This window comes from Falco biarmicus, chromosome 6 (genome assembly GCF_023638135.1).
Source record: "Falco biarmicus isolate bFalBia1 chromosome 6, bFalBia1.pri, whole genome shotgun sequence".
In the NCBI taxonomy this organism is placed as follows: Eukaryota; Metazoa; Chordata; class Aves; order Falconiformes; family Falconidae; genus Falco; species Falco biarmicus.
The window spans coordinates 9,269,623-9,294,803 of NC_079293.1; the positions used below are offsets into that span (position 1 = coordinate 9,269,623).

Here is a 25,181-nt window from a genome sequence, read left to right on the forward strand (position 1 = left end):
GAGGGCGGGAGGGCTGCGGGGCTGTCCCGGGCCGCGCCGACCCCTGGGAGCGGGCAGCCCGCCCCGCCGCCTCACCTGCCCGCCGGTCGGCTTCGCGCCCCCGGCTCTGTGCTGGGATTACCGCCCCGCGGGCTCGGCGGCTTCCCCCGGCTGCGATGGGCGCTGCCGGCACGGGGGGGGCTGCGGCTCGGCCGTGCGCTCGGCTCCCGGCGGGGGTGAAGGCGCAGCCCCTTTCTGAGGGGTTTGCGGGTACTTCAGCGTATGCGCAAAAGTATTTTGATTCCGTGGGGTTCAGCTTTGATCCAGGCTGTCTCATCTACCCAGGCTGCCGCATCCTCCCGGCGCGCTGCGCGCAGCGGCGCGCTCGGAAGCAGGAGGGACGCGCGCCAGGCTGGGCTCGGGGCTGGGGTGGGGGCTGGGCTGGGCTCAGGGCTGGGCTCAGGGCCGGTTTGGGGTCTGGGCCGGGGTCAGGGCTGGCCTGGGGCACAGCGCATCGCTCCGCGGGGCCGCCCCGCTCCCCAGCCCCGCCGGGTGCGGATGGCTGCTGTGTCGGACTGGTACCTGACCCCACGTTATGCAGGGGTAAAAAGCAAGCACTCTTGGTGTACAGCTACTGATAACGTTTAAAATCGGGAGGAGGGTTTTTTCTTTGCTGTTGGCTCTAAAGCAGGTAACGCAGAAGGGAGAAATGGAGCTTGTGTTAATGCTTCGTTGCACACACAGATTTTTTCATATTCCTGGCAATATTCTTCGGGCCTCCTTCAGCACTGCCTTGTGATCTCTGCTACCTTTGCCAGGCAGTTTTCACAAATTAATTTACTGCGTACACAGGTACTGTATTTATTACATCACCCAAGTTACGTTGTAAACTATGTAAACTAGGATAGCAGGAGCTAGAAGGGATTCAGAAACAATGGAGACGATTGCTTGTGCTTGCAAGCTGAGTGCTCTACTAGAGAGCAGTGGCTGTAGTAGCTGCTACAGGACGGAGAGGGGTGGCTGTAGGTGACTGGCTGCACGCTGCAGTAACCCTGTACGCTCTGAGGGTGTTTGTGTAAAAGATACAACTCTCAAATTTCAGCAGGTCTTAGTTCTGTTTTGAAAAACCCTTGTAGATGTAGAAAGACAGTCAGTGTGCTCCTTTGCTGAAGGTGAGTATCTTAATTTGATGGTCAAGGAGGGAAGAGGAATTAATATCTTGATGCATTGGTCAGGTATGGCAGGTGCCTGTCGGAATGAATGGTGGAGTCAAATCCTCTTCTAGTCTAGTGGTGGGACTGTGGCACACTTTGTTATTGCCTTAGTATGATGTTACGCGTACCTTTGGTCTGAAAGAAAAATCCTTCAGTCCTCTCATATGTGCAATAATCACCGAATCTAAATAGATATCCATCTGATACGTTAGACATGTTTAATAAGCTTAATTGCACAATAAAGCAGCATGATGAATTTTGTTCATGGAAAGCAGCATTTTATTGCAAATTGGACCCATACAACTTCCTGCTTCCTCCTTTTTTTTTTTTTTTTTTTTTTATTTCCAGATGAAAGAGATGTCTGTATAACACTTATCCAGGTTTTTGTTTTGTCTTGTGAAGCTGCCTTCTTTAGTATTCTATTAGTTTGCGTAAGTATGCTCAAATTTAATGCAGTTTGGCCTAATTTACGTGTGCTCTGGCTGTAACTGAAATGTGCGTGTACAGATCGTATGTCGTCTTGTGAACCAACAGAACAATCTGAAGGAAGCTTTTAAGTACTACACGGCTAGCCAAGTTGATGGCCATGGTTTTTGTCTCTCCTTTTTTTCTTTTCTTCCTATTTTCAGAGTGGAGAGCGGGAAGTTTCTTTGAAGAAACCTGTTGGAATGCCTCACATCAATGCAGCTGCAGCTCTGCGGATTTGCGTGCTGCTGTCTGTGCTTCCTGCACAATATTTCATATCCCAGTGGTACGGAACAGACTCTGCGCAGTGCATCCAAATAACAGGAAAGTTGTAAGTCTCTGCTTCCCTGCTGTATTTATTGATAAGGGAGTTCATTCTCATCTGCAACAACACGTTGTCCTGGAAAGATGGAGTGTGGGTGGGACGCGTTGGCCATTCCTACATGAAAACAACATACCTTTTTTGTGCCTTAATGTGACTGTATTTAGTCGTTTAAAGATGTCCTTCAAAATTTGAACAACCACCATTGTTTTCTTCACATAAAAACCTGTGTATAATCTGCATGAGGGCTCCACTTTGCCTTAATTTCATTCTGCTTTTGGACATTATGATATATGTTGCTATGGGTTATGTCCCTTTAAAAAGGGAGAAATGAAATGTTTGATTAGTAAGATTATTTCTAACTTTCCATTACCTTTTGACACTTGCTGTTGAGATAGATTTATTTTTTTTTGCATAGTGTGAGTCAGTACAGAGTTCTTAACCAACAAAGATTCATTACTAGTAAATCACTTAAGGCAGTCACAAAATGAAGTAAGTAGTGCTGTTTTTTATCTGAATTAAAAAGTTATGTATTGACAGGGTTGCACGCATCTATTCCAAATCTAAAGTGGAGAATACTGCATCAGGTCTAAATGTTTGATAGTGGTAACCATTGCCAAATGTTGGTATCTTGAAGGTGAACCATGCGAAGAGAGACTTTGGTGGCTGTTTTAGCAGTGCAGCCTGTGTAGCATGTTGGTTGTATGGTTCATCTGTAGATCTCAAATACGTGACGTAATGAGAGCAAAAGACTGGCCTGATGAAAACAGAGCTAAGTCTGACTTTGTGCATAAAGACCCAGATTTAAATAATTTTCAGGTTTCATGGTATGAGTCAACTACTAACTGTTTAGAGTTATGCAGCAATGTTTAGGCTGTAGTCTTTTGATTACATGCACCGTTTTTGACATCTCATGCTCGCTATTCTCAAGTAACAGTTGAAACTGCAGAATCTGTTGCAATTTAGCAATTCCTATGGTCTGAATACAGAAAGTAAGCAACCTTGTAATGAAAAATGACATTTTCCAAAAGTTACATACAGTTTGCTGGTACAAGCGATGATTGAAAGAATATTCATTTGCAGTCTTGATATTAATCGTGAGAACTTGTTCTTGGTCACTGACTCTTTTTTCCTGTTCGCTACAGAAGCAAAGCCTTAAAGTTTTAAATAATAAAAAGAATATAAAAATACTAGAGAAGGTTTTTAAAACAACGCGATGATCATTTTTACTACTAATGAATAATTGCCTCTTGGAGCAGCTTTACGAAATCTTACTTGAGTCTGGATGCGTGTGCAGATCGTTTAAAGCTGTGGCTATCAAAGACAAGGCAGGGTGTTACATACTGTCTACACTTAAGAGGAGGCCGTGTCTGAAATTTATTCTTAACAGGAAGGTATGCTGTAGGGGTACAATAAGTAATGAAGTGTCTCTCATTTGCTTGTTGAGAATTATTTGGGACTTTCTACCAGTTTTAAGAAAACCGTGTGCCTATATTCTACACAAACATGCAATTTGAACTCCATGCAAAACTAAATGTAAATCATGGCAGTAATTCTATACATGTTATCCTCTACTTCAAATTTATCTGATTGTGAAGTCAGGACAATTCACCATATTAATGATTGTGAGGAGCTACATGTTTGTGGGATCAGATCCTACAACATGGGATGGACATCTTACGCTGTCTGTGGTAGTTCAAGAAAACTTGAACTGGAAAACACAGACAGGAAACTTGCGGGTTTAGGAAGAAGGGAAAACTTGATTATTGAACATTTGACAATGAGTTGGTCTAGAAAAGGTAAAATTACACCCATTTACATATATGACAATTTAAGAAGACTGTTGCTTGGACTTGTTTGGGAAGGTTAAAGGGCTTGTTTGTGAGATTTAATTCTTGTACAGTAGAAATACTGCAAAGGTTTTACCTTGTCTGGACCTTCAAATATCCTTTATTGTTGATCCATGTACAACAACTGAGGGTCTCAGGCCCTCTGAACTGTGGAAGGTTCAGACTTAGTTTTGCCCCCAAGAAAACCCAGGGTAATGGTGTATGAAGGGAAACAGAAACTGCCTTTCTCAGACTCACTATAAATTGCTTTGCAGCTTTGTGGAAAGCTCCAGGAATATCTAAAGATAAACCCTTCAAAGACCAAACGATCCTTTGATTATCTGTATATAGTTTGAGCTGATATGTCTTCTGAGTTTCTTATACTATAAAGAATTGGTTATCCTAAAAATACAGTGACATTTGAGAGCTTCCAAACCTACCATTATTAGCTGCTGTTTTCAACAATGTAGTCTGACAAGTCAGGATATTTGCCCATTCCTGTTTGCATTAAAAGGTATCTGGCAGCCTTAAGTCTTCCTACAGACTTGAGCAAAACCAAGAGCTGTTAAAGAAGTATTCTTTGCACAGCTGTGGAACCTGCTCTTACTTTCTTCCAGGCAGGCTGAAGGGAGTAAGACTCAAAGAGGGAAGGTGGTGAACACCATAAAAGAGGAAGGAGACTAGGCCAACCTATAGTTCTTTGGCATCAATGGGCCGCTGACTGGTATGGATGGAGAATGTTAACCCAAATACATCTGTTCATAGACTACTCCTGTTACGTTGCCAGCAGAAGGAATATCTGAAACCTCGCCCCCAGTAAATGTTTGGTTTGCTTAGTTTCTTTACACATATTTGCAAGAGCAATGAAAAACAGAGGCCATTTCCCCTTTCTAAAGATGTCCTTCTCCTAGCCTTCACCCTTTACATTCAGATGAAATTCAGTGCAGTGCAGAAGGAAAAGCTATACTTACTGCAGCTTTAAGCTGGGACTCATTGCCAGATACCTTGGCCATACCAGTGTTAACCAATATGTAAGGATTTTACAAAAGATACTGAAGAATCACTCTGTTAGAGTTCAGAATAATATTTGCTCACCTGTATAAAATAAATAGGTTTCCTCTGATATAAAAATTCTAATGCAACTGTAGAGTTACACATCCAAAGAAATTAGATTCACACTCTTCTGTTGGAACAAATCCCTTTGTCTTGTGTATACCTTAAAAGTGCTTTTAATGGAAACCTCTTATCTGGGCTTCAAATTTTGAAGAATTTTGTATCAAAAGCTTTGCAGTATCCCTCTTTTCATACGAATGCTTAAAATAGTAGTAATCAGAAGGTCAGTTATCCTAAAACTTAGTTTCTAAAGAACTTGTTTGAATCTCGGGTTATTACTTTTACGTTTTAGGAATTGCTTCGACAGAGAAAATTCCAAGTGGCAACAGTGAAGCAGAAACCCATTTTTGTTTTGCAGGTGTTAGTCTTTGCAATCCTTTTGGATTTTGCTTGTGATATTGTTGCCTATAAGGTCAGAAGGTCTTTCATAGTGGATTTCCATACTTACTTTGTAAATGGTAGTCTTTTTTTTTTCCTGCTTTCTCAACATTATTGATAATGTTCAGTAAGCAAAACAGAAAATGTAAAACCCAAGACCTTTTCACCCTGTGTTGTGTAACAGTATCAATATGATATACTGTATGTGTGTATCTATTTTATTGAATAGATCTGAGTGCCTATGCTATATGAAACAGTCATATGGCTTTTACCTGATTCAAATGAACTGACGTAGATCAACTTGTTAAAAGGAGAAAGCAAGAGTTTTTCAGTCTGCTCCTGGAAAAAATTTCCCTGCAATCAGACTGAATAGAAGAATTCTGTGACCTAAACTGGAAAAAACTGTTGGCAAAATCAGTTAGCATATTTAAGCACTGTAAAATACTGTATGTAAGCCTTAAGTAATTGTCAGTACGTACATGTGTTTGTGCTTTCCAAAACTCTGTTAAGACCTCTATGTCATATCGAAGGCATACAAAGAGAAAAATGCCTTCCTTAGTGGATGCTGCTTTGTCAGAGATCATAGTAATATTCTGAGGGAAAAAGCAAAGTACCTGTTCCCTTGTTTACTTCACACCTGTTAATCTAACTGCCAGTTCTCTCCTACCAGAAGTCAGAAGGTTTTCTGTTTAAACATTTAATGCACTTGATCAAACACTTTGCTAAGTCTCTTTCTTTTAGAATCAATTCATGTTCACAGTCCAGAGCCTGAATATATTCAGATCAGTGTGGGACAAGTAATAGGTAACAAAAGATTTGGCTATGCAGGAATCATTGTTGGATGGGACATCAAAGCTAACTCTCCAGAAAAATGGCTACAACACAAATATCCTCCAGCAAACCAGGTTTGAATTTATTATAATCTTGCTTTATTAATACATACACAGAATAACTCAGGTTAAAAACCCCTCAGAAACACTACAGACAGACTGCCTGCTAACCTAATGGAAAATACTGAAGAATCCCGTATCACCTGTGCAGCTGAGTGGTACCTCCTTTGTTTCTGTGCTGCTCTCCCAGCAGAGCTTTGTTTTTGCACCACTGATTAAGCTTCGCTGGTCAGGGTTGTACCAGACATGTCTCGAATTAAAATTACTCACTTTTAATACGCAGTGTTGTATTTAAAGTAGCAGGGTCAACCTGTACTGTTTGAATGGATTTGTCGTGCTGTGTTAGTAAAGGTGAGAGGCTGTTAAATCTTTGATCATCCATAAATGGTATAATCTTCATTGCACCTAAGAAATGCAAGTAATCCTCTGTGTTTAATCAGTTTCCGTTAGAAAGCAATGTTTTGGGGCGTCTGTATACCTGGAATGTAAATCTATTTAAAAACATATTTTAGTTAGAATTCTTGAAGATTTGAAATTCTCTAGCCTAAATCCTTGTATGTAAAAATCAGATGCTAAATCTTTGTTGACAGTGCTGGTCTGATAATACAGTGCTGCATACCCTGTGGGTTGGCTGCTGACATGCTGCTTAAGTGGCAGGAAGGCACTAATCGTTTAGTCAAAGAGGACTGAAAATGAGAAAAAATTAGAAACTCTGCCTGTAGCAGAGAATTCATGTTCAGCTGTGAGCAGACATTCAGTCCTGTTTTGTGCATTTTGTTCCTTCCCCGCTGTAATTTTATCCACCTGCCACTCAGCTTCAGCTTCTAAAACACCTGCATCCTTGCTTGCTTTTCTCCTCTCAGTATTGTCACCAACTGAACACCCATGAATTTCCCATCAGGCATTCTGATTCTTTTTATGTACCGTATATTGTTCTGTTCTCCTAGTGACCTTGTGTTCATCTTTATTATTCTAATTTCAATAGTGATGACATGTGGTTTAAGTGTCTGTCTTTTGTTTTTTGTTTTTTTTTTTTTAACTTGCCTTTGCTTATCATGTTACATGTGTCAGCTATGCAAAATGCCTTCTGACCTTTACAAGGCAATTACTAAGCTTGGTCCTTGCAAATTCTCTCTCAGCATTAGCCAGGCTTTCAGCCCAACTTTTCCTTGCCTTTCTCTGACTTTCAGTTCTTTACTAAATTGCTGAGCAGAGGCCACTGCCTGTCACATTGATCAATACTAACTGCTTCATAAACTCCAGTTATCTGTCTGTATTCATCCATCCATCACTTCTTTGTGTTTAGATTGTGGGCTACCTTGGCCAGGAATGTTTATGGATAATAGTGAGCATGGCAGAACCCTGGACCATGATTTGTTTTGACAGGCACTGTAAAAAAGAAGCTACACTTCTTTCTTGGCTGGAAGATTTTTATATATACATAAAAGTTGCCTTAGCTCTGTCCAGGATCGAGACCAAGATTGTCAGAGGTGGTATTGTGTTCTGAATTTGCCTGTTTCTCTCTGGTGTTCTGTTGCTGCTTCTGACGGAAGAAGGGTGACTAACAAATTGTTGTGGAACCTCTATACAAGAAGCAGGGATATTCCAAGTCATGTTTTGTGCAAGATCTATGGGAGAAAAGGTTAATTAAAATCGTGACTCTCAAAAAATGTTTCAGATATGCCAAGAACTTCATGTGTTACAGTTTTGATTGCTTTATATTTAATTTTCCAAACTGATGTTGGTAAGATCATAAAAATGAACTTGCTGTATGTGTAGATTGAGTGCATTTAGGTTCTCTAAGCCTAGTGAGAGTTAACTGATTATATAATGTAATCTTTAGTCATCATCCCCCCTTGAGGCTATTTATTTTCCTTCTCTTTTTGCAGGGTCTAAAAGACAGTCTTAGCTGTGGAATTCTAATTAACAAAGCAAATGGATTTGGCAAATCTACAGCTTACATTCCTGAGGAAAAGATAGCAATTATTATGGGATTAGAGGTAGTATTTATTTTTGATTCAGTTGCAACTTGTTTGTTATCCTGTATTTAGAAGTTAGCTGACCTTTGACTTAATAGATACCATCTATTTTGCAAAGTTAGTGAAAACTAGTAGAGAAAGCAGATAAACAAATTACTGCTGCACTTCCAAGTATGTGTTTTGGAAGACAGTAAATGACCAAACCCAGGCACTGCCTACTTCAGAATATCCAACTGCCTAATTTCGTAAGTGTTTTAGAGACTTGGCATCTGTTACGTGCAGGCTGTTGCAGACATGGACTTTTGTTTTAGGATTTCACTGGCCTATCCAAGTCATTTAATCTCTTTCTGCTGAATCTAGCAAAGTGTATTGGTTTTTCAATTCCACTCTGAAAAACCTGCGTTTCAAACAGCTCCTGCTCAGCTGCTGCCCAGACTGAATGTCTCCTCTCTGGAGACGGAACTCTGTGGGAGCCAAAAATTCTGATGTGCTTATCATGGTCTGGGTAGCTTTTGACTTCTAGTTTATGCAAGGTGCACCTCATTCTTAAACTAGACAGAGACTAATCCAGAAAACAGCCTTCAAGCATATATGCCACATACAAATGGCTTTCTGCAAGGGATCCAGTGCTATTGTACTGTCCTCCAACTCAGGGGGACTATAAGGATGTAGTGAGGTTATGCAGTGAGGAAATTAGAAAGGCAAAAGTGCACCTAGAACTTAAGTTGGCCATTGCCTTCAGAGGTAACAAAAAATGTTTTAACAAATATATCAGAAGCAAAAGGAGGGCCAAGGACGATCTCCATTCTTTATTGGATAGGGGGGTGGGGGAACATTGCCACAAAGGATGAGGAAAAGACAGGTACTTATTGCCTTCTTTGCTTCAGTCTTTACCAGCAAGACCAGTTACCCTCAGGGTACTCAGCCCCCTGAGCTGGAAGACAGTGACAAGGAGGAGCAGGACGAAGACCCCACAGTCCAGGAGGAAACCTGCTGCTCCACTTAAGACATGCACAAGTCTATGGGACCGGATAGGATCCACCCAAAGGTACTGAGAGAGCTGGTGGAAGAGCTCACCAAGCCATTCCCCATCATTTACAAACAGTCCTGGCTAACGAGGGAGGTCCCAGCAGACTGACATCCATCTACAAGAAGGGCAGGATCCAGGGACCTACAGCCCTGTCAGGCTGACCTCGGTGCTGGGGAAGGTTATGGAGCAGATCATCCTGAGTGCCATCACACAGCACGTGCAGGACAGCCAGGGGATCAGGCCCAGCCAGCAGGGGTTTATGAAAGGCAGGTCCTGCTTGACTGACATGATCTTCTAAAACAAGGTGACCTGCTTAGTGGATGAGGGAAAGGCTGTGGATGTTGTCTACCTGGACCTTAGTAAAGCCTTTGACACCATCTCCCACAGCATTCTCCTGGAAAAACTGGCTGCTCATGGCTTGGACAGTACTGCTCTACACTGCATTAAAAGCTGGATGGATGCCCAAAGAGTGGTAGTAAATGGAGTTACGTCCAGTTGGTGGCCGGTCACAAGCGGTGTTCCCCAGGGCTCAGCACTGGGGCCAGTCCTGTTCAATGTCCTTATCAATGATCTGGACGAGGGGATTGAGTGCACCCTCAGTGAGTTTGCAGACGACAGCAAGCTGGAGGGCAGTTATCGATCTGCTTGAGGGCAGGAAGGCTCTGCAGAAGGATTTGGTCAGGCTGGACTGATGGGCCAAGCCAACTGTATGAGGTTCGACAAGGTTCAGTGCCAGGTCCTTCACTTGTAACGGGCTGCCCAGGGAGGTGGTGGAATCACCATGCCTGGAGCTGTTTAAAAGATGTGTAGATGTGGTGCTTAGCGATGTGGTTTAGTGGTGGGTTTGGCAGTCCTGGGTTAATGGTTGGACTTGATGTCAAAGGTCCTTTGCAACCTAAATGATTCTATGATTCTATTGTGGATGCCTTTTAAATTGTGGATAGTGGCAGTATCTGTATTGAAAGTAACAGCAAGTAGCTGAACCGTTCATCTAACAGGAGATGCTTGGTCTAGTCAAACAGAGGAGATTCAATTGGCATCTTTTGCCTTTCAGGAGAACCCCACGAGGACTTGTCTAAGTTAGGCTGGCTTGAAGACTCTCCATGCTCTCTCTTGGAACTGTGCCATTGCACATAAAGGATCCTCTCAATCAGTGGGGCCGAACAGTATGACACCCTTACCTCTTTTCTCTGGGAGAAGCCTTAGTTCCAGTCCTTGTTTCTGTTTTAGCCACTGGTTGTAATACAAAATGTGCTAATGTGCCTGAACCTAGGAGCAGGAACTACGCTGTCCCAGATAAGCATCACAACTATTTAAAATTGGATTTTGACCACTCTAACTTATGTGTCTGAAAAATGCGCCTTCTACTATGTCAGTCAGCTGGCTACCTACAGTTACCTTTATAGTCCATGGGGAGAAACAGATACCTCACCTTAAACATTTACGTTGTGTAAACTAGCCTTTTAGATACCAGTTTGCTTCTGGTATTCTCCCCGCAGTTTATTAGGGGAACTGATGGTTACAGGCTCACACAATCAGGTATTTGAAAACTGTCTAGTTGAGATTAGTTACAAAGGGTGAGTCATGCCTATACCTCAAGATCAAAAGAAGGTCTGTGGATTGCCTTCACTCAGCCTTTCCTATATCACAATAGGCAAAGTAATTTCCTGAAGAGTTGAGACTGATGAGAAAATGTTTACACTTGTCCTAACCCTTTCACAGTTGCCAGTTCTAACCCACTCACTGCAGGCTTTCTGCATCATGACAAGGCACGTAAGTGGGACTGCCCTTTGTGGATCTGCATCTTCAAGCTGAACGTTGTGGTACCTAAGGCCATCAACTTTGTGTGTCTTCACCATTTCTCTGACTGCTTCTTTACTGTTCCTGCTGCCTAATTGGATTAGGTAACTGATCCAGTTGGAAAAAAAAAAAAGGTCTATCAGCAACAAATGGGTGGCAAGTACTTCAGTAAGAAACAGTGCTGATTTTAAAACATCAATGCCAGTATAGATCTAGTGTGTCATACCTCATGAGGTATGTTCAACATTTGTGGAGTACTTTGAGGAAGCACTGTTCTGCTGACATAAATTAGGTTAAGGTACATAGAAAATCCCACTGAAGTATCCCTATGTATAAAATGCTCTTAAAAACTAATCAGGAGCTTTCAAAAAATTAAAAGTCACTACAGTTAATGATTCTTTTAAATATCAGTTTGTATTAATTGCTAATTCTGGTGCTTATTCAACTTGAAATACTGTCTCAGGTGCATCACCCCGATAGGAAAGCCTATTTCAGTGGATATGGTGGATCAAAATACATTATGCAGCCATGGCTGGGAAAAAAATCTAGCCTCATGATTGATGTACTTAAGTGTTTGTACATGTAAAGTACATTTAGAAAACATACTTCCTTTTTAAACTTGAGCAAACAGATACCAGGATAAAACTCATGTACCTTTTTTCCTATGATGAAATAAAACATTGCTAAGCATGTTTTGAGTAATTAATTTCATTATAAGCAAACATACTGCATGTTCAGTTTACTGTAACTCAGGGCAGGCATTAAATTCCTTCCACATTTGGTTTAAATATAGCCTGGCTTCAGCAAGGAATAGCAAAGGTTCTGCACATCAAACATCTTGCCCTTTTACAGAGGGCAGAGGAAGAAACTAAACAGTTAAGAACTGTACTTACAATTAATGGTAACCTTAATTTTAGGGAATAGAGCTAAATAAAGGCCAACAGGAACCAAAATATTTCTGGGGAGAGCTGTTATAAATAAATCCTTCAATACTTTGATAGCTGTCTCTACAAAAACACGCATTGCACTGCTTTCACATGATACATGCAAAGGAAGAGTTAATCTAGATTTTTGCATATGGACAGATACGTCAAGAAACCTACTTTGGCTCACTACGAATTTCATTCTTAATGTTCTCTCTTAACTCTACTTGCTACCATAAGAATAAAGTAAAAACAACAACAAAAAAAAAAAACCCAAAGGAGGCATAAAAACTTTATTAAGAAAATGTGTAGGATTTGAGAGTTTCTACAAGAACTTGTTTCTTCTGTTTTCTTTTCCCTTTATCTCAAAGACAGCAAACACTTTACAAGAAGCATAAGCAGTAGCATTCTGGATTCTTTCCTGCAGAGTCATTGAATCTGGGGAGCTCACCAGATGACTGTCTATGTGGCCTCCCCATTCTTTTGTTTCTTCTTCTCTTATTAATAAAGGTTTTCCCAATGACTGGCCAAACAGTCGACAGACTTCTTGAGCTTTCTGCCGCGTGTTTCCAACAGCAGCGACACATACTCGACGGCTGAGAGGTAGAAACAGCAGCACAATAACAAGCAGGGCCAACTGATGTACAAGTATTCCCTGCCAAGCGGGGTTTTTTTTTTAATGCCTCAGCTTTTGTAACTGCGTAGCTGTGAGGCACATCGCCTTCCCCCAGTTGCTGAGTGATTGTTTAGGAGTTTGAGGGGGGAGCGTGTGGAAAAAATGTCAGCATCCTCATCAGCTACGACCAAGCATTGCTAACACCTACATGTTGCAGGCATCTGGCATGTGATGCTGAGCCAGAGTTCACCCTCTGCTCCAGGCATTTGGGTGGCCCAGCTGTAAAGCATACTGGCACCTGTTCAACCTGGTCTGATCACTGGAAATCACTGGTCTGATTTCCAGACTCCTGCATAGATACCTTGGAGATACACTTCTGACATCTCTAGAACTGTTAGCAGCAGCTAGTTGAGCTTGTTTCTTGGACCAGGCATAATTCTTTCCTTTAAAGAGGCAAAACCCAAGCCAAGACTAGATTTCCCTCTTCCTTCCACTAATGTCAATGGGAAAAGCAGGACTTTGAATAGCTAATGCCTAAAATATCAAGACTGTGAACTTCAAAGCAGCATGTTTCAATGCTGAGCAAGCACTGTACGTGGTTCTTTTCAGATCATGTCAGCAGCTAAGAGTAATGGGAATTGGCAAGGGTACTTAGGTAACACGCTTGTACCTGCATGAATAAATACAAATTAAATCTACATGTGCTGATGTAACCAAAGTCAAATTCTGTTGACCTAACATTCACAGCAAATTATACTTCCAATCGAAATCACTGGGAAAATATTTTTTATTACATTCTGCACAGGGACACAAGCTCTATCTTCTGGGCTGAACAGCGTTAATTTATATTTAAAACAAATACTGAAATCTTTGAACATGAATTTTAATAGGTATGAAAAAACCTATTTGCTCCCATTACAAACAGTATAAATAATGTATTTATATCAACTGTTATCTGAGGCTGTAAAATTTGTGGTGCGAGAGAACTTACCGAAGGGTGTCTATGGCTTCTGGTGTATGGTAGAAATGAGGTGGACTGATGGTAACAGAGGTTCCTAACTTTTCAATGAGTAGATTGCAAACATTCTGCATTTTTCCAAAATCGCTGAATACAATACAGACCTGGGAGTGAACACAGACATCACACAGGTAATTTTTTTCATTTTCCCCCTATGATTCAACACTTGTATTTAGATCAGTATAAAGCCAGATAACGTACAAGCTCATAAAACTTACTAGTCCTGTATATAATTCCAACATTTATTTACTTAGAACACTTTTATATAGCCCTAGAGACTATCATTAGGTTTGCAACAGAAGTTCACAAAAATGGTTTAAAATTGAGGATTAAGAAATGCTCTTTTGTGAGGAAGTTCAGCATTCTTGGTATGTAGGCAATTTGAAGAATGAATGTGCTCTTTGGAACATGTGACTAGATGCATCCTCGTTTTTCCTTTTTTAGATTACTAGATGTTAATTATGCATAAGACCAAGCAAAATTATGTGGGAAACGTTGTGCAGGAAGGAAAATTATATTTTAATTCCAAATATCAGGTTCAAGAAACCTAAACTATTAGATTAAATGAAGCCTAGCCCAGTCCAGCTTGCAGTGGGCTGAACAGATTGACTTCAGTGCCTACAGAGAACTGGTCACTTCAGACTTGGATTAAAAACGATTTGAACATCTAGTTGTCTGTGGCTCTGGCAATAAGCATTAAATAGAGATGCATCAGGTTTTCAAGTGCTTTCCCAAGTGCTACAAAGCAGGCATCACTATCAGCCCTGGATCCAGAGCCCTAGGGCCTTCCCCAGCCAGGCAGCAGCTTTCCAGGCAGGAGCCAGTCTTTTTCTGTGGCATAGTGCAGCTGCCAGGAATGAAGCAATGATGCCGAGCTGCTGCAGCATTCAGGAATCAGGAATCTTGGGTCCTAAATCCTTTCTAGAAGAACTAAACCCTCATCTTCACTTCCTCGTACAGTGCCATCACCAAGTCAGGCTCCCCTTCTCGCCTATCCCTGACTCTTTTCTTTTTGCAAAATAATACAGGTTCAATAGGAAGGGAATTAAAAAAACTGTGGTAAAGAAAATTCCACTGCCAACCCCTGTGACCTTCAGTCAGCCCTGTGATTGCTGCGGTCCATGCAGCAATCCATCCGAGTGAAGGTATATGGTACAGAAATCCAAGTTAGTGCACGTCAGCTGCAGTGCAGTAGCTTCCTCTGTGCATACTATAGAGTTACCTTGTGGAAAATGAGATAATTCAAGGAAGTTGAATCTCTCAGTGAGAGATGAGGGGGCTACTTCATACACAGGGTAAGGCAAAAAAAATGGATATTGACAGTTATCACAGAGCAATTAACGCCCACGCCTTGCTACCCTTGGTAGCCTCTCAGGCAGTACATGTACCTCATCCTGGCTTGAATCCTTGCACTGACTCAGTAGCTCTTCACACAGCTGAGCCAAAACTGGGCTTAAGGCCTTCAAAACTAACCGAGATGGAGTGGCAGGGCAATTCCATCTTCTACACGGACAAAAGGTCATACCTGTTGTGCAAAACTCTACCAAGTCTGCATCTTCATCTCAGGTGCATGCCCTTTACCGGTAACTTGGGGACTGGATCACTTTCTGAAAGACTGAAGATGAAACTAAACCTAGATTTCTTTCTTCAGTGGGAGTTCTTGCCATATATAAAAAGCATACATCTTCTTGTGCTGTTTTGCCAGGAAACTGTCATAGTTGTATTTTGTGGAAAGTTGAAAGTCTCACTATGAGCACTGTCATAGTGTTTTCCAGATTGCTGTGTTTACAAGATTACCTCCCCCAAGGGGATGAAACAAAAGAATGACCAAACAAAAGAACTGTGGGTCTTAAGCAAGAGATAAGCTGCTCTGGCTGGGGCAGTTCTGGGCACTCAGGAACTTTGTTAAAGCAGCAGCAAGTAATCAGGTACCCTCAGGGGCAAAAAACAACTAACTTTGAATTTTCCTCCTAAAAATCAGTCTTCATTTAGAGAGCTATCCAATAAATTCCACTTACATTTACAGAGGATACCTGAGCATTAAAATGCAAAGCTGTGTTTCAATTTCTTCAATTATGATTAAGGTTTAAAAAGTGTGGAAAAAGTAATATGTGGGTATACAAAACCACTTATGGACATTACGAGGTTTGAATAAGGCTGTAAAGGACAAGAAGTTATGCTTTATAAGGAGGCAGGTGTATTAAGAAATACACAAAACCAACATAATCTTCATCCCATGAAACAGTCATGCAATAAATGACTTATTATGATTAAGATATTAGAGCTTTGTGATCTCATACACAACTTCCTTCTTCTGCATGTTTTCCTTTGTTATAAAATGAATTAAAGTTTATCTCCTTACAGCTGAAAGCATATCCTGAATTCTTAATTATACCTTCAAAATAGCTATTTGTCTGGGAATTTCTTCTGTTCTCTAAAAACTCTTACAGTACACAAATGGTACAAAGAGTTTGCAGAATGAAATAATGCATTACTTCCATGATTTCATATATAATACAAATATAACGGCAAATTCTTTAGTGAAGAAGTAAGCAGAAGTTAATTTTAAATTAATTTATATTGCTGAAGTATGCAAACATGCTGGTCAATGGAACTTCATTGGTTTATGAAGCTGCACTAATGAAACAAGTACATACATAAAGGGAGAAGCAAGGAGAAACTAATCTCTGCATAAAGAGCAACCAACTTAAGTGCACAGGGCAGCCAAAACAGCAGTACTATGGCTAGATTTTTCAAGTTCTGACACTCAGGTCCTAGGCAACCATACCGTTTTTAAACAGCAATTACAGCTGGTCCAAGCTGCCTACAAATGAACACTAAATCTATGTAATTAGCTTTCAACGTTGTACGTTGAAATTAATAGCAGAAGGGAGATGATTGGTTAAGTTACCACTTAAGACTGAAGTTGTAACCTTAAGCTTGTCTGTAGCCTAAATGATAATTCAATATAATTTTATTAATTGTTAAGTGCAGCTCATCTAAAAAACATGGTTATTTAAGCTCTCATGGTAGTAGGCGTCTACATTACGAAGTTAAAGTCACTCAAAACATGACATTGATACATACTATTTAAGTATTTTAAGACTCATTTTGAAACCCAAAATTTTGTTCTCCAAATTCGGAATTATTCCTGTATTTATTAGTTTTATTTAGATCAGAATATGCCTTAAAACAAGCAAACTAAAGAGGCTGAACCCTGTTTTAGGAGACTGTAAATAACAGTTCTATGAAACAGTTACCATTTTATGACAGGCTTCCAAGTTTACTTAGTAAGAATCTGTAAATTTGCTGGGTAGTGATTAAAGTTTGATGCTCTAAAAAGATCCACTGGCTGAAAACACAACATTTCCCTCAGTGAATGTTTCCAGCACATTTATTTCCTACTATAGCACAAAGGTGCAAAAATATACTCCCTTAAGCTGCTTCTGAAGTAAATAGGATTATTCCCACATTATTTAGCAGCACTTTTTACCTACAGAAGTCCAAGTCAATTACCTAGGAAACAATTAGCTTTGCTTTACTTGCAGCAAGCTGATGGCAGAGTCATGTAGAATAGACCAAAGTCCAGGTGCTGTTCAGCTGTGGCTTAAGCAGATCTAGATTAGGGCTGCCACAGCACTGTTGTCTCCCATCCAGTCTTGTCCTCTGCCTTGCATTGCCTCCAGTTCAAGGAGCTAAAATAATGGAAAAAATAAAAGCTAATCTGGAAAGACAAGAAGTTATTAACTGGAGCAGCTTTCTGAACTGACCTATCCACCTAAGTACAACTCCTTGCAAGAAGACAGGAAGGGTTACGGGTGCAGGAGAGTGCAGAATCTTGGGCTTGCTTATACTGCCACAGAATGACAACTGAGGAGCTCCAGAACCAAGTATTGCCTTCCGCAGCATCGTGTGACATTTAAAAAGCACACATCCATCTTAGAAGAAAAGAATTCTTTCTATATTACAGTAGCAGAACACAAGATCTGCACACAACAGAAGACTGCTGCTGAACTCTGCTTTAAACTGCAGTCCTCCAATAGTTTCTTTGGACTATGCTGCCTTTAATGAAGAGAGCACCTACTCCTCAGCAGGAGGAAAGAGAGTATGCAGATTTTCATTGGTCCTCGCTACATTTCTTGGGTTTTTTTTATTTATTATTATTTTTGGTTAAGTTGAATACATACCTCTGCTTCCATTTGGTAAGTATTTTCTACTCTACTAAAATCCTCTGTTACAGTCATATTTTCTTCCTAAAACAAAGTACAAGAATATCTTAAAAGACAGAAATTAAACATCTGTTGGAAATGTATGTACATTTTGTCCTGTGAAAGTTGAACTGTTTTGGCTTATTACTTATGACTTAGCAACAGAAATTAGGAATTTTCTAAGCTAACCTCTTCAGTTAAAAACTAGCTGGATGTTGAAGAATTCTTGACATTTTTTAAAGTAAATTATACAGTAGTTCTATAATGTAATTTCACTGCTATTCACTTGAAGAGAACAATTAGGTCTTACAAGTGACTGCTAGCTAGAAGCTGTGTGTCTCAGTGTGTAACTGTAAATTCACCTGGTTCAAAAAACTAGATGCTTCAATTGTTTCCAGAAAGTTAGTATGTGAAAAGTGCTTTTCAGGCCCTTATGTTAAGATATTTCGACAGTAGTGGCTTGTAGCAAGGTGATGTGAACAATGACTGAGCAGTGGTTGTTCTGGCACAATGGTGACCCTTAAAAGAGGCTATGCCACCAGTGACACTGTTGCATTAACAGCAGCTACATTATTCAACATATGGCTACACAGAGCACTAGCAAATCCTGTAAGACTGGTATATAAGCTACTGAACTAAGATACAGAATAACTCCAGTTACATCTGAATATTTGACCAGCTTGCTAGCAGTCTAACAACCACATTTCTTTCACCCACTTCCCCTCTTTGGTAAACAATTTGGATTAACAATTTATTGCAAAAGTACTATAACACAACACACACACACACACACACACAGAGTTTACAACTGTAAATGTATCTTTTCATTTAATACACAAAAACTGTAGGGAAGCACATACTAACCCTTCTATAATTACTGAAAGAGTTTTTTATTTACTAAATTTATTTGCATCAGAAAACAGTATTTTCCTTCAGTATTGACACATTTCAAAAGATGCTTTAGGTCAGAATATTTCCTACAGAGACTGAAATCTCCAAGTTTATCATGTAGCACGCATGCATCAGTTTTATATAAATTACATTAATCATGAGAAGCATTTTCCTTTTAAAATATCATATGGAAATTAGATCCATAATTACCATTGCACAGCAGGCTACAAGAAACAAATTTTGACATTTCAATTTTATGATTGATTGGCAGTACTCAAATTCAAGCACAACAGTCCTATTTTTGGATAATCTCTTCTAGTAAGTGTGAGGACCAGGGCCAGTTAGTCACTAAAACCTGTATTTCCCCTTTTACAGTCATAGGTTTGAGGTACTTCAGCAGCATGGGTGGCTGAGGTTTGCCAAAGAGTGATCAAGTCAGTCCAGCAACAGCAACTCATTTAATTTACAAAATGGAGCAAATCTTACTATTTATGATAGAATCCAATTACAACTGACAAGAAAGATTTTTTTTTTCTAGAGCTCTTACATATCTTATAGAAATAACCACACAGAAAAGCTTTCTTCTACAATTCATATTTTACAGAAATAACTATGCTTTAGAGTAAACATAGAAAAAATGTGTTTGCTTTCCCTTGTCCCCACTCGTGAATCCTTTTTAAAAAAGTTCTCTTTCATGCCGAGTGGATCCAAGTATTCCGATTTGATTTTGCCCTCCACAAGGTGCCTGTGTATTTAAGGACAGTGCCACCCAGTGGCTCCGGGAGCTATTGCAAGATCAATGCAATAGGAGTGAAAGGTCATTTTGTGCCACATATTCTAAAATTTCCCTCATAGCCGATTTTTATCTCACCAGATTTGACAGTAGCTGTATGTGTTATTGAAGATAAATGGACGAAATAATTGCTGAATTCATAACAAGGTGGCCTCCTGTGATACATCTTCTGTTAGAAACTTTGTTCCTGTTTGGGAGTGTGTTTAGACAAAGATAATGGAAAAAACAGGTAGGTGACAAGAGAATTTTAAACTGGAATCCAGACTTCAATTACATCAAAAGCAAAAGTCTTTTTTTCCTACTGTGTATGTCTAGCGTTCATATTTTGGCTGAGGAACTATCCATTTGATTGCAATATCCACAGGAAAAATAGTTTCAAGTGTGACTTCAGCAAAGCTACACTTCTGATATGTCAGGTATTCTGGACTTCTGGAATAGAATAGAAGTCTCCACTTTCTAAATCTGTGGGCCAAGAATCACAGTAGGAAAATTAAATGAAAATAATATTATCATTATGTGATAACTCAATTACTCCAGAAGCCATTGAGCAGTTAACAGAATCGCACTTCCATTCTGCTTATATAGCCTATTTTCTGAGCCAACAGTGACATAAACCATCGATCACTGCTGCAGGTACTCTAAAAAAAAATAAATGCAAAAGACAATCAATATCTCATTGGGCTTATAATATCAAGTCTAGAACTGTGCTTTGCCTTATATTTTCCTTCTTTTCAACAATATATCCCTTCCTCCTACCTATCTACTACTCCTGAACCATATCTTCACAGAACCGTTGTGGCCACCCTCACAACACCATCACTGTTTACAGGAGTGACTGCTGCTTTCCCCAGAAGAGAATAGGGAGAAAACTAAAGAGATAAGTTGCAAAAGCACACTTCAAGGAGACAGCTATACAACAATAAGGTATGAGAAAAGCCTATCTGCCGATAAAGTTGTATGTTCTGCTCCTGGTTACGCGGTTAACAAAACTGAGACCTTTTTATGCAACACCAGACCAGCCTTAGTAAGGGAAAGCGTTTATAGTTTGGAAATGTACACTTATGCACTGTTGTCATAAGTTACACTGGTATGTGTAGTTACAAATAAAAAAATCTGGAGACACCTGGAAACCTACCTTACTATTTACTTTTGCAGTACATTTGCACTGATATAGCCAATATAGCTTCACATTAAGAAAAATATATTCCAACAACAAAAAGAATTAGCTTCTTCCACCTGAATATAGCTTTTTTGTTCTTAGTACTAAATAAATGGTTAATGAGAGTCTTGGTATATGGTCATATCTCCTAACAGTCTATCCATCGTAGCATCCCCAGACAGTTAAGGATGATCAGCACCTACCGTCAGTGCACACCCCAGCTGGGCATCGGGTACCTCTGCTCCAGCCTTTCATCGCCTCACTCTGCCTGTTCTGTTTGGTATGAGAGGAACAGAATGACGACCTAAAAATCTACAGCAAGGAAGTTTCTGCTGCTTAACATACATTCAAGAAATAACAGAAGTATACATAACAGTTATTTTAAGAAAGGTAAAAAGCAGATTTGTACTCAGCAACTGTAAGGATGCTTTGGGGGTATTTCTTAAAATATGTGGCAGTCTAAAAACCATGAGGACTTACGCAGGTTTCTACCTTTCTTATTCAAGGATATATTGAAATTGCAAGATTTTGCAACTGAGTGAGCAAAACGTAAAAATCTCTTTTTCACCAACTGTATGGATATGCATCCATAACTGTGACTCCTAAATAACAGTTTTGAATTATGGAGAATCTTGCACATATATCAAATTACATATCCCAGTACAAACTCTTAAGCCAGAGATCACTGGATATAGTTTGTTAAATGACACGCTGATCAGTATGACAAATATTATCAGTTATTTTTAAACAAGATGGCCAATGCCAATTGTTAGATACAGTGATTAAAGAAAACAAGTGTCATCATCACACCACTCCCCAAATAAATCATGGGTGGTAAATATAAAGCCAGTTTTCTTCTAGAGAAAAAGAAAAAACATTACTTTTGAGCAGCTGGACCAAGTAAGAGATTGGTTTCCCCATTGCTTTTACTTTCCCTGCAGCCTTCAAAGCAGAGTCTGTGCTCTGAAGTGCTGCATATACTTACAGCACTCTATAAATAAATGCTACTATGTGCATCTATTTCTGATTAAAATCCTGTGTAAATATATATGGAAATTAGGTGTTGCCCCCAGGCATCCTGACAAGCTGCTAATGCAAGCTCCTGCTGCTGCAGAGGTTACGCACTTCTGATCTCACAGACTTCCTACAATAGCAACAACAAGCGTTAAGGAAATTATTCTACAGATTAATTAAAAATAAATATATAGACTAGGCAGCTGATTTCTAAAGAGGCCTTAGATAAGCTTGCAACAACTAGAACCATATGGAGATTGTGAAGAGTTATTAATTTTACAGTGGCCTAGAATGGTATTAGCTACAAGTGATGTTAGCAAATGCAGTTAAGAACAAATTGTCAGCAGTGAGAGTTGTTAGTAGAAAAGCCACAAGGCAAATAAAAGCTCCAGCAGTGGAGTGATTTAAAATTGGATGGAACAAAGCACTAAAAATTATACCACAGGGAACTACTCTGGAAAAAAAAAAAGTAACTTCATGTTGTTTTTCTCAGAGTTCCCCAGAGCTAACACTTTGCTAACACTGAGAAACCCACCACTTAAGCAGCTTTTCACAGTCCCTCAAATAAGTAGAAAGAACATCTCCATTCTCTAATGCACGGCACCTCTGAAACAGCAAAAGATTACTATGAAATTATTATAATAAGACACTGAATGCTCTCACATCATAAAGACAGTCCACTCTCCGCCTAGGTTACACCACCGCCGCTTACTTGCTCCCATTACAGTTCAGAACCAGCTGCATATAGCCAAATAAAACCATTTGTCTGTCCAGGTCATACTTCATTTTGCAATTATTTTTTCTACCCTGGAGCAGCGTGCACAGCCCATCTAACACATGCTCACTTACTTAACATCCTGCCTACTCCTTTTGTGTGCCATCACCATGTCAAATGCTCCATACTATCCTAATTCAATAAGGCTCATGCTAAAACTGGAAGTTGGTTATTCAGATTCACAGTAGGGTAAATATCTGTAACTACCTTATCTAATCTATCCACATTCTGAAGAGCTATTTAATTGTAGTCAGGATGAAAATACCCCCTGATATGATAGCTCACCATAATATTGGGTACAAAGCTTATTGTCTCCTCTACTAATAAAAATAAATGTATGAGCAGTTGCCTTCTCTTCTCCCGTTCCTCCTCTTAAAATTCACAAGACTTTAAAATCCTGTTAACTCACTTAATAGAAACTGAAGGCATTCAACCTGTAATCCCATACAAAAATGCACCATTTCTGACTGAACAAGTCATTCTGATGGCCATGGAATCGTGCTCCCTGTGACAAACACACACCCAGCCATGCATTCAGGAAAAACATAGGGAGCAGGATCATGGACCTAGCCCACATATCCAGCAGCCTCCATGTGTCCTTGCCATCTAGTCCCATAACTGCAATACGAGACTTTAAACCAGGGGTTAAGGGGTCTTTTTTATTGCCTTCTTTATTCCTGAACAAATGCTTTATTTAGCTACTACAGAAACAGAGATATCATCACTATCAGTTCTAGAAGAAAACCGTACATCCTATTTTGTGGGGGGAAAAAAAAGTTGGAGTCAGCACCTATCTTCAAATGCATGCAGCATTTCAGATGTGCTTACAGTGATGTTGCATGCCCACATTACTGTTTACGCCAAGTAGCTTACTTTCTTACTTTGCACTTACTAACACTGAATTGCACTGTAACATCATGCAGTATCATGAAACCCTTCTGCAGTTCCTCCTTTTTTACTACATTGAGTAATTTGGTGTTGACAGCAAACTCCGTCATCTCCCTTCTTTCCAGCTCATTTGTGAACACACTAAAAAGGCACAAACTTCAGGGGAACTTCAATGGTAAGTAACTTTTCAAAAGCAACCACTTATTCCACCAAAGATCAGCTTTGGTCTCTTCAAGAGTCCTAGGTGTGGAACGCCGTCTAAAACTGTTTTATAAAATCCAAAAAGCATCAGCAGAACAATTGCTAGAAGAAGTATCACCCTTATGGAGCATTTACAATGTAGACAAGGCCTTAAAGGTAGGACAATGCCTTTCTCACCATCATAAAATGACTTCTTGAGGCCAAAAAAACCTTGTTATGGTAAAGGAACTTTCTGAGGCCACAAGGGGCTCCCATCACTTCAGCTATCTTGATCACATCTTACGTTTTTTCATACCTCTCCAAGTGGAACAAGAAAAAAAAGAGAGGAAGAAGATCTGTTGGCATTTGTCACTAAGCTATGGTAAGGACATAGTTATACTGACACACACATGTATAGGTTAAGTTATGCTGCTGTGTACCCCTGCTCAGTTCCATCACGTGAGGATGCTGTATTACATGAACAGTTGAAACAGTCGAAGCAGAATGGTTTTCAGACGCAAAACAAGCAACCCTTGGGTCAGCCCGAGGAACTCCATTCCACCTTTTCTGCCAAGGCTGGCAAAGCCGCAACCTCCCCAAGTCAGGCAGGGTTCCACAGCGGTGCCGCAGCGGCCGCTGCATTCCCAGGGCGGAGGCCCGGAGGCCCAAACCCCGTCACTCCTGCCTCCCGCCGGCCCGGCCGGGGGACGCAGCGCCCTTCGCAGCGGTGCCGGGGCCCCTCTGCGGGCGCCCGTCCCCTCGGGCGGCCCCCGCCCGGCCGCCCCTGCTCCCGCGGCCGCAGGAAGGCACCTCACCCCGCAGGCCGCCCCCCGCCGACCGGGCGGTGCCGGCCGCCCCCCGCAGCTGAGGGGAGCTGCCCCGCCCGCTCCTCCGCTCGCCTTCCCGCTCGGCGCCCGGCCCCACAGAGGACCCCGCGCCCGGCGCTGCAGGCGGGGCAGCGGCTCTCACCGGGACGCCGCGCTGGCGGGCGCTCTGGGCGATGTACTCCAGCCGGCGGGCCACGCTGCTCCGCGCCGCCCCGGCCGCCCCTTTCCGGCTGCCCAGCCGCAGCGACACCCGCGCCCGGTCCGGCCCGGCGCTCAGCTCCGCGCTGCCGCTTACGTGCACCTCCCGCCCGGACAGCGCCGGGGGGCCGCTGCGTCCCGCCGGGGCCGGGGCCTCTGCCGGGGCCGGGACGAGCTCCGCGAAGACGCGGGCGGGGGGCGGCGCGGGCAGCGCCATGGCGGCGGGCCCCTCGGGCACCATGGCAACCAACGCCGGCGCGCCCGTTGCACCCTGGGAGGCGCCCACGTGACGCCCCCCTTCAGCTCCCTACCGCCACCGCCCGGCTGCCAGAGCGAGGCTGCTCGCGGCCGTGGCGGGCTCCGAGGGCGCGGCTGCGGCGGCGCCGGAACGGGGCTGGGGCGGGCGGCTGGGCCAGGCGAGGTGTGGGTGCGCGTCCTCTGAGGAAAAGCAGTCCCTTTTCTACCGTTTTTGACCTATTATCATATCTTTCCATTATGTTAACGTCTGGCCCAACTTGCGGGTGTGAGGAGGAGGGCTGTAGTGGCTGGCTCCGGAGGGAGGGCTGGGCGGTGGGGTGCTGCAGCATGGCTTCTGCTGGTGGCAGGGGTGGTTAAAACCCATTCTAAGGTCAGTGCTGCTGGTCCTCTGTGGGGGGGTCTTGGAGCACTCATGGCGGCTTTGCTAATGTCTG

At 41.6% G+C, this 25,181-nt stretch overlaps 1 protein-coding gene and 1 long non-coding RNA gene across 4 annotated transcripts; one reads left to right on the plus strand and one right to left on the minus strand.

The window, feature by feature from the left end:
- The first annotated feature begins 480 nt into the window (after window positions 1-480).
- On the plus strand, window positions 481-11,702 carry LOC130151559 (uncharacterized). 2 transcript variants are annotated; one of them, XR_008822611.1, is made up of 4 exons: window positions 481-1,989; window positions 6,042-6,205; window positions 8,080-8,190; window positions 9,057-11,702. It is a non-coding gene; the product is annotated as an uncharacterized LOC130151559 (long non-coding RNA). The 2 variants fall into 2 exon arrangements; XR_008822610.1 differs by lacking the exon at window positions 481-1,989 and having other exon boundaries at window positions 3,359-6,205.
- Window positions 11,703-12,202: 500 nt separating this feature from the next.
- Window positions 12,203-24,765, minus strand: IRAK1BP1 (interleukin 1 receptor associated kinase 1 binding protein 1). 2 transcript variants are annotated; one of them, XM_056343978.1, is made up of 4 exons: window positions 24,434-24,765; window positions 17,744-17,809; window positions 13,530-13,660; window positions 12,203-12,518 (listed from the first exon to the last, which is right to left on the minus strand). In XM_056343978.1, exons 1-4 carry the CDS (start codon window positions 24,728-24,730, stop codon window positions 12,248-12,250), a joined length of 765 nt encoding a protein of 254 aa, XP_056199953.1. In that variant the 5' UTR covers window positions 24,731-24,765; the 3' UTR covers window positions 12,203-12,247. The 2 variants fall into 2 exon arrangements, with proteins under 2 accessions (XP_056199953.1, XP_056199954.1); XM_056343979.1 differs by lacking the exon at window positions 17,744-17,809 and having other exon boundaries at window positions 24,434-24,747.
- Between the last annotated feature and the right edge of the window lie 416 nt (window positions 24,766-25,181).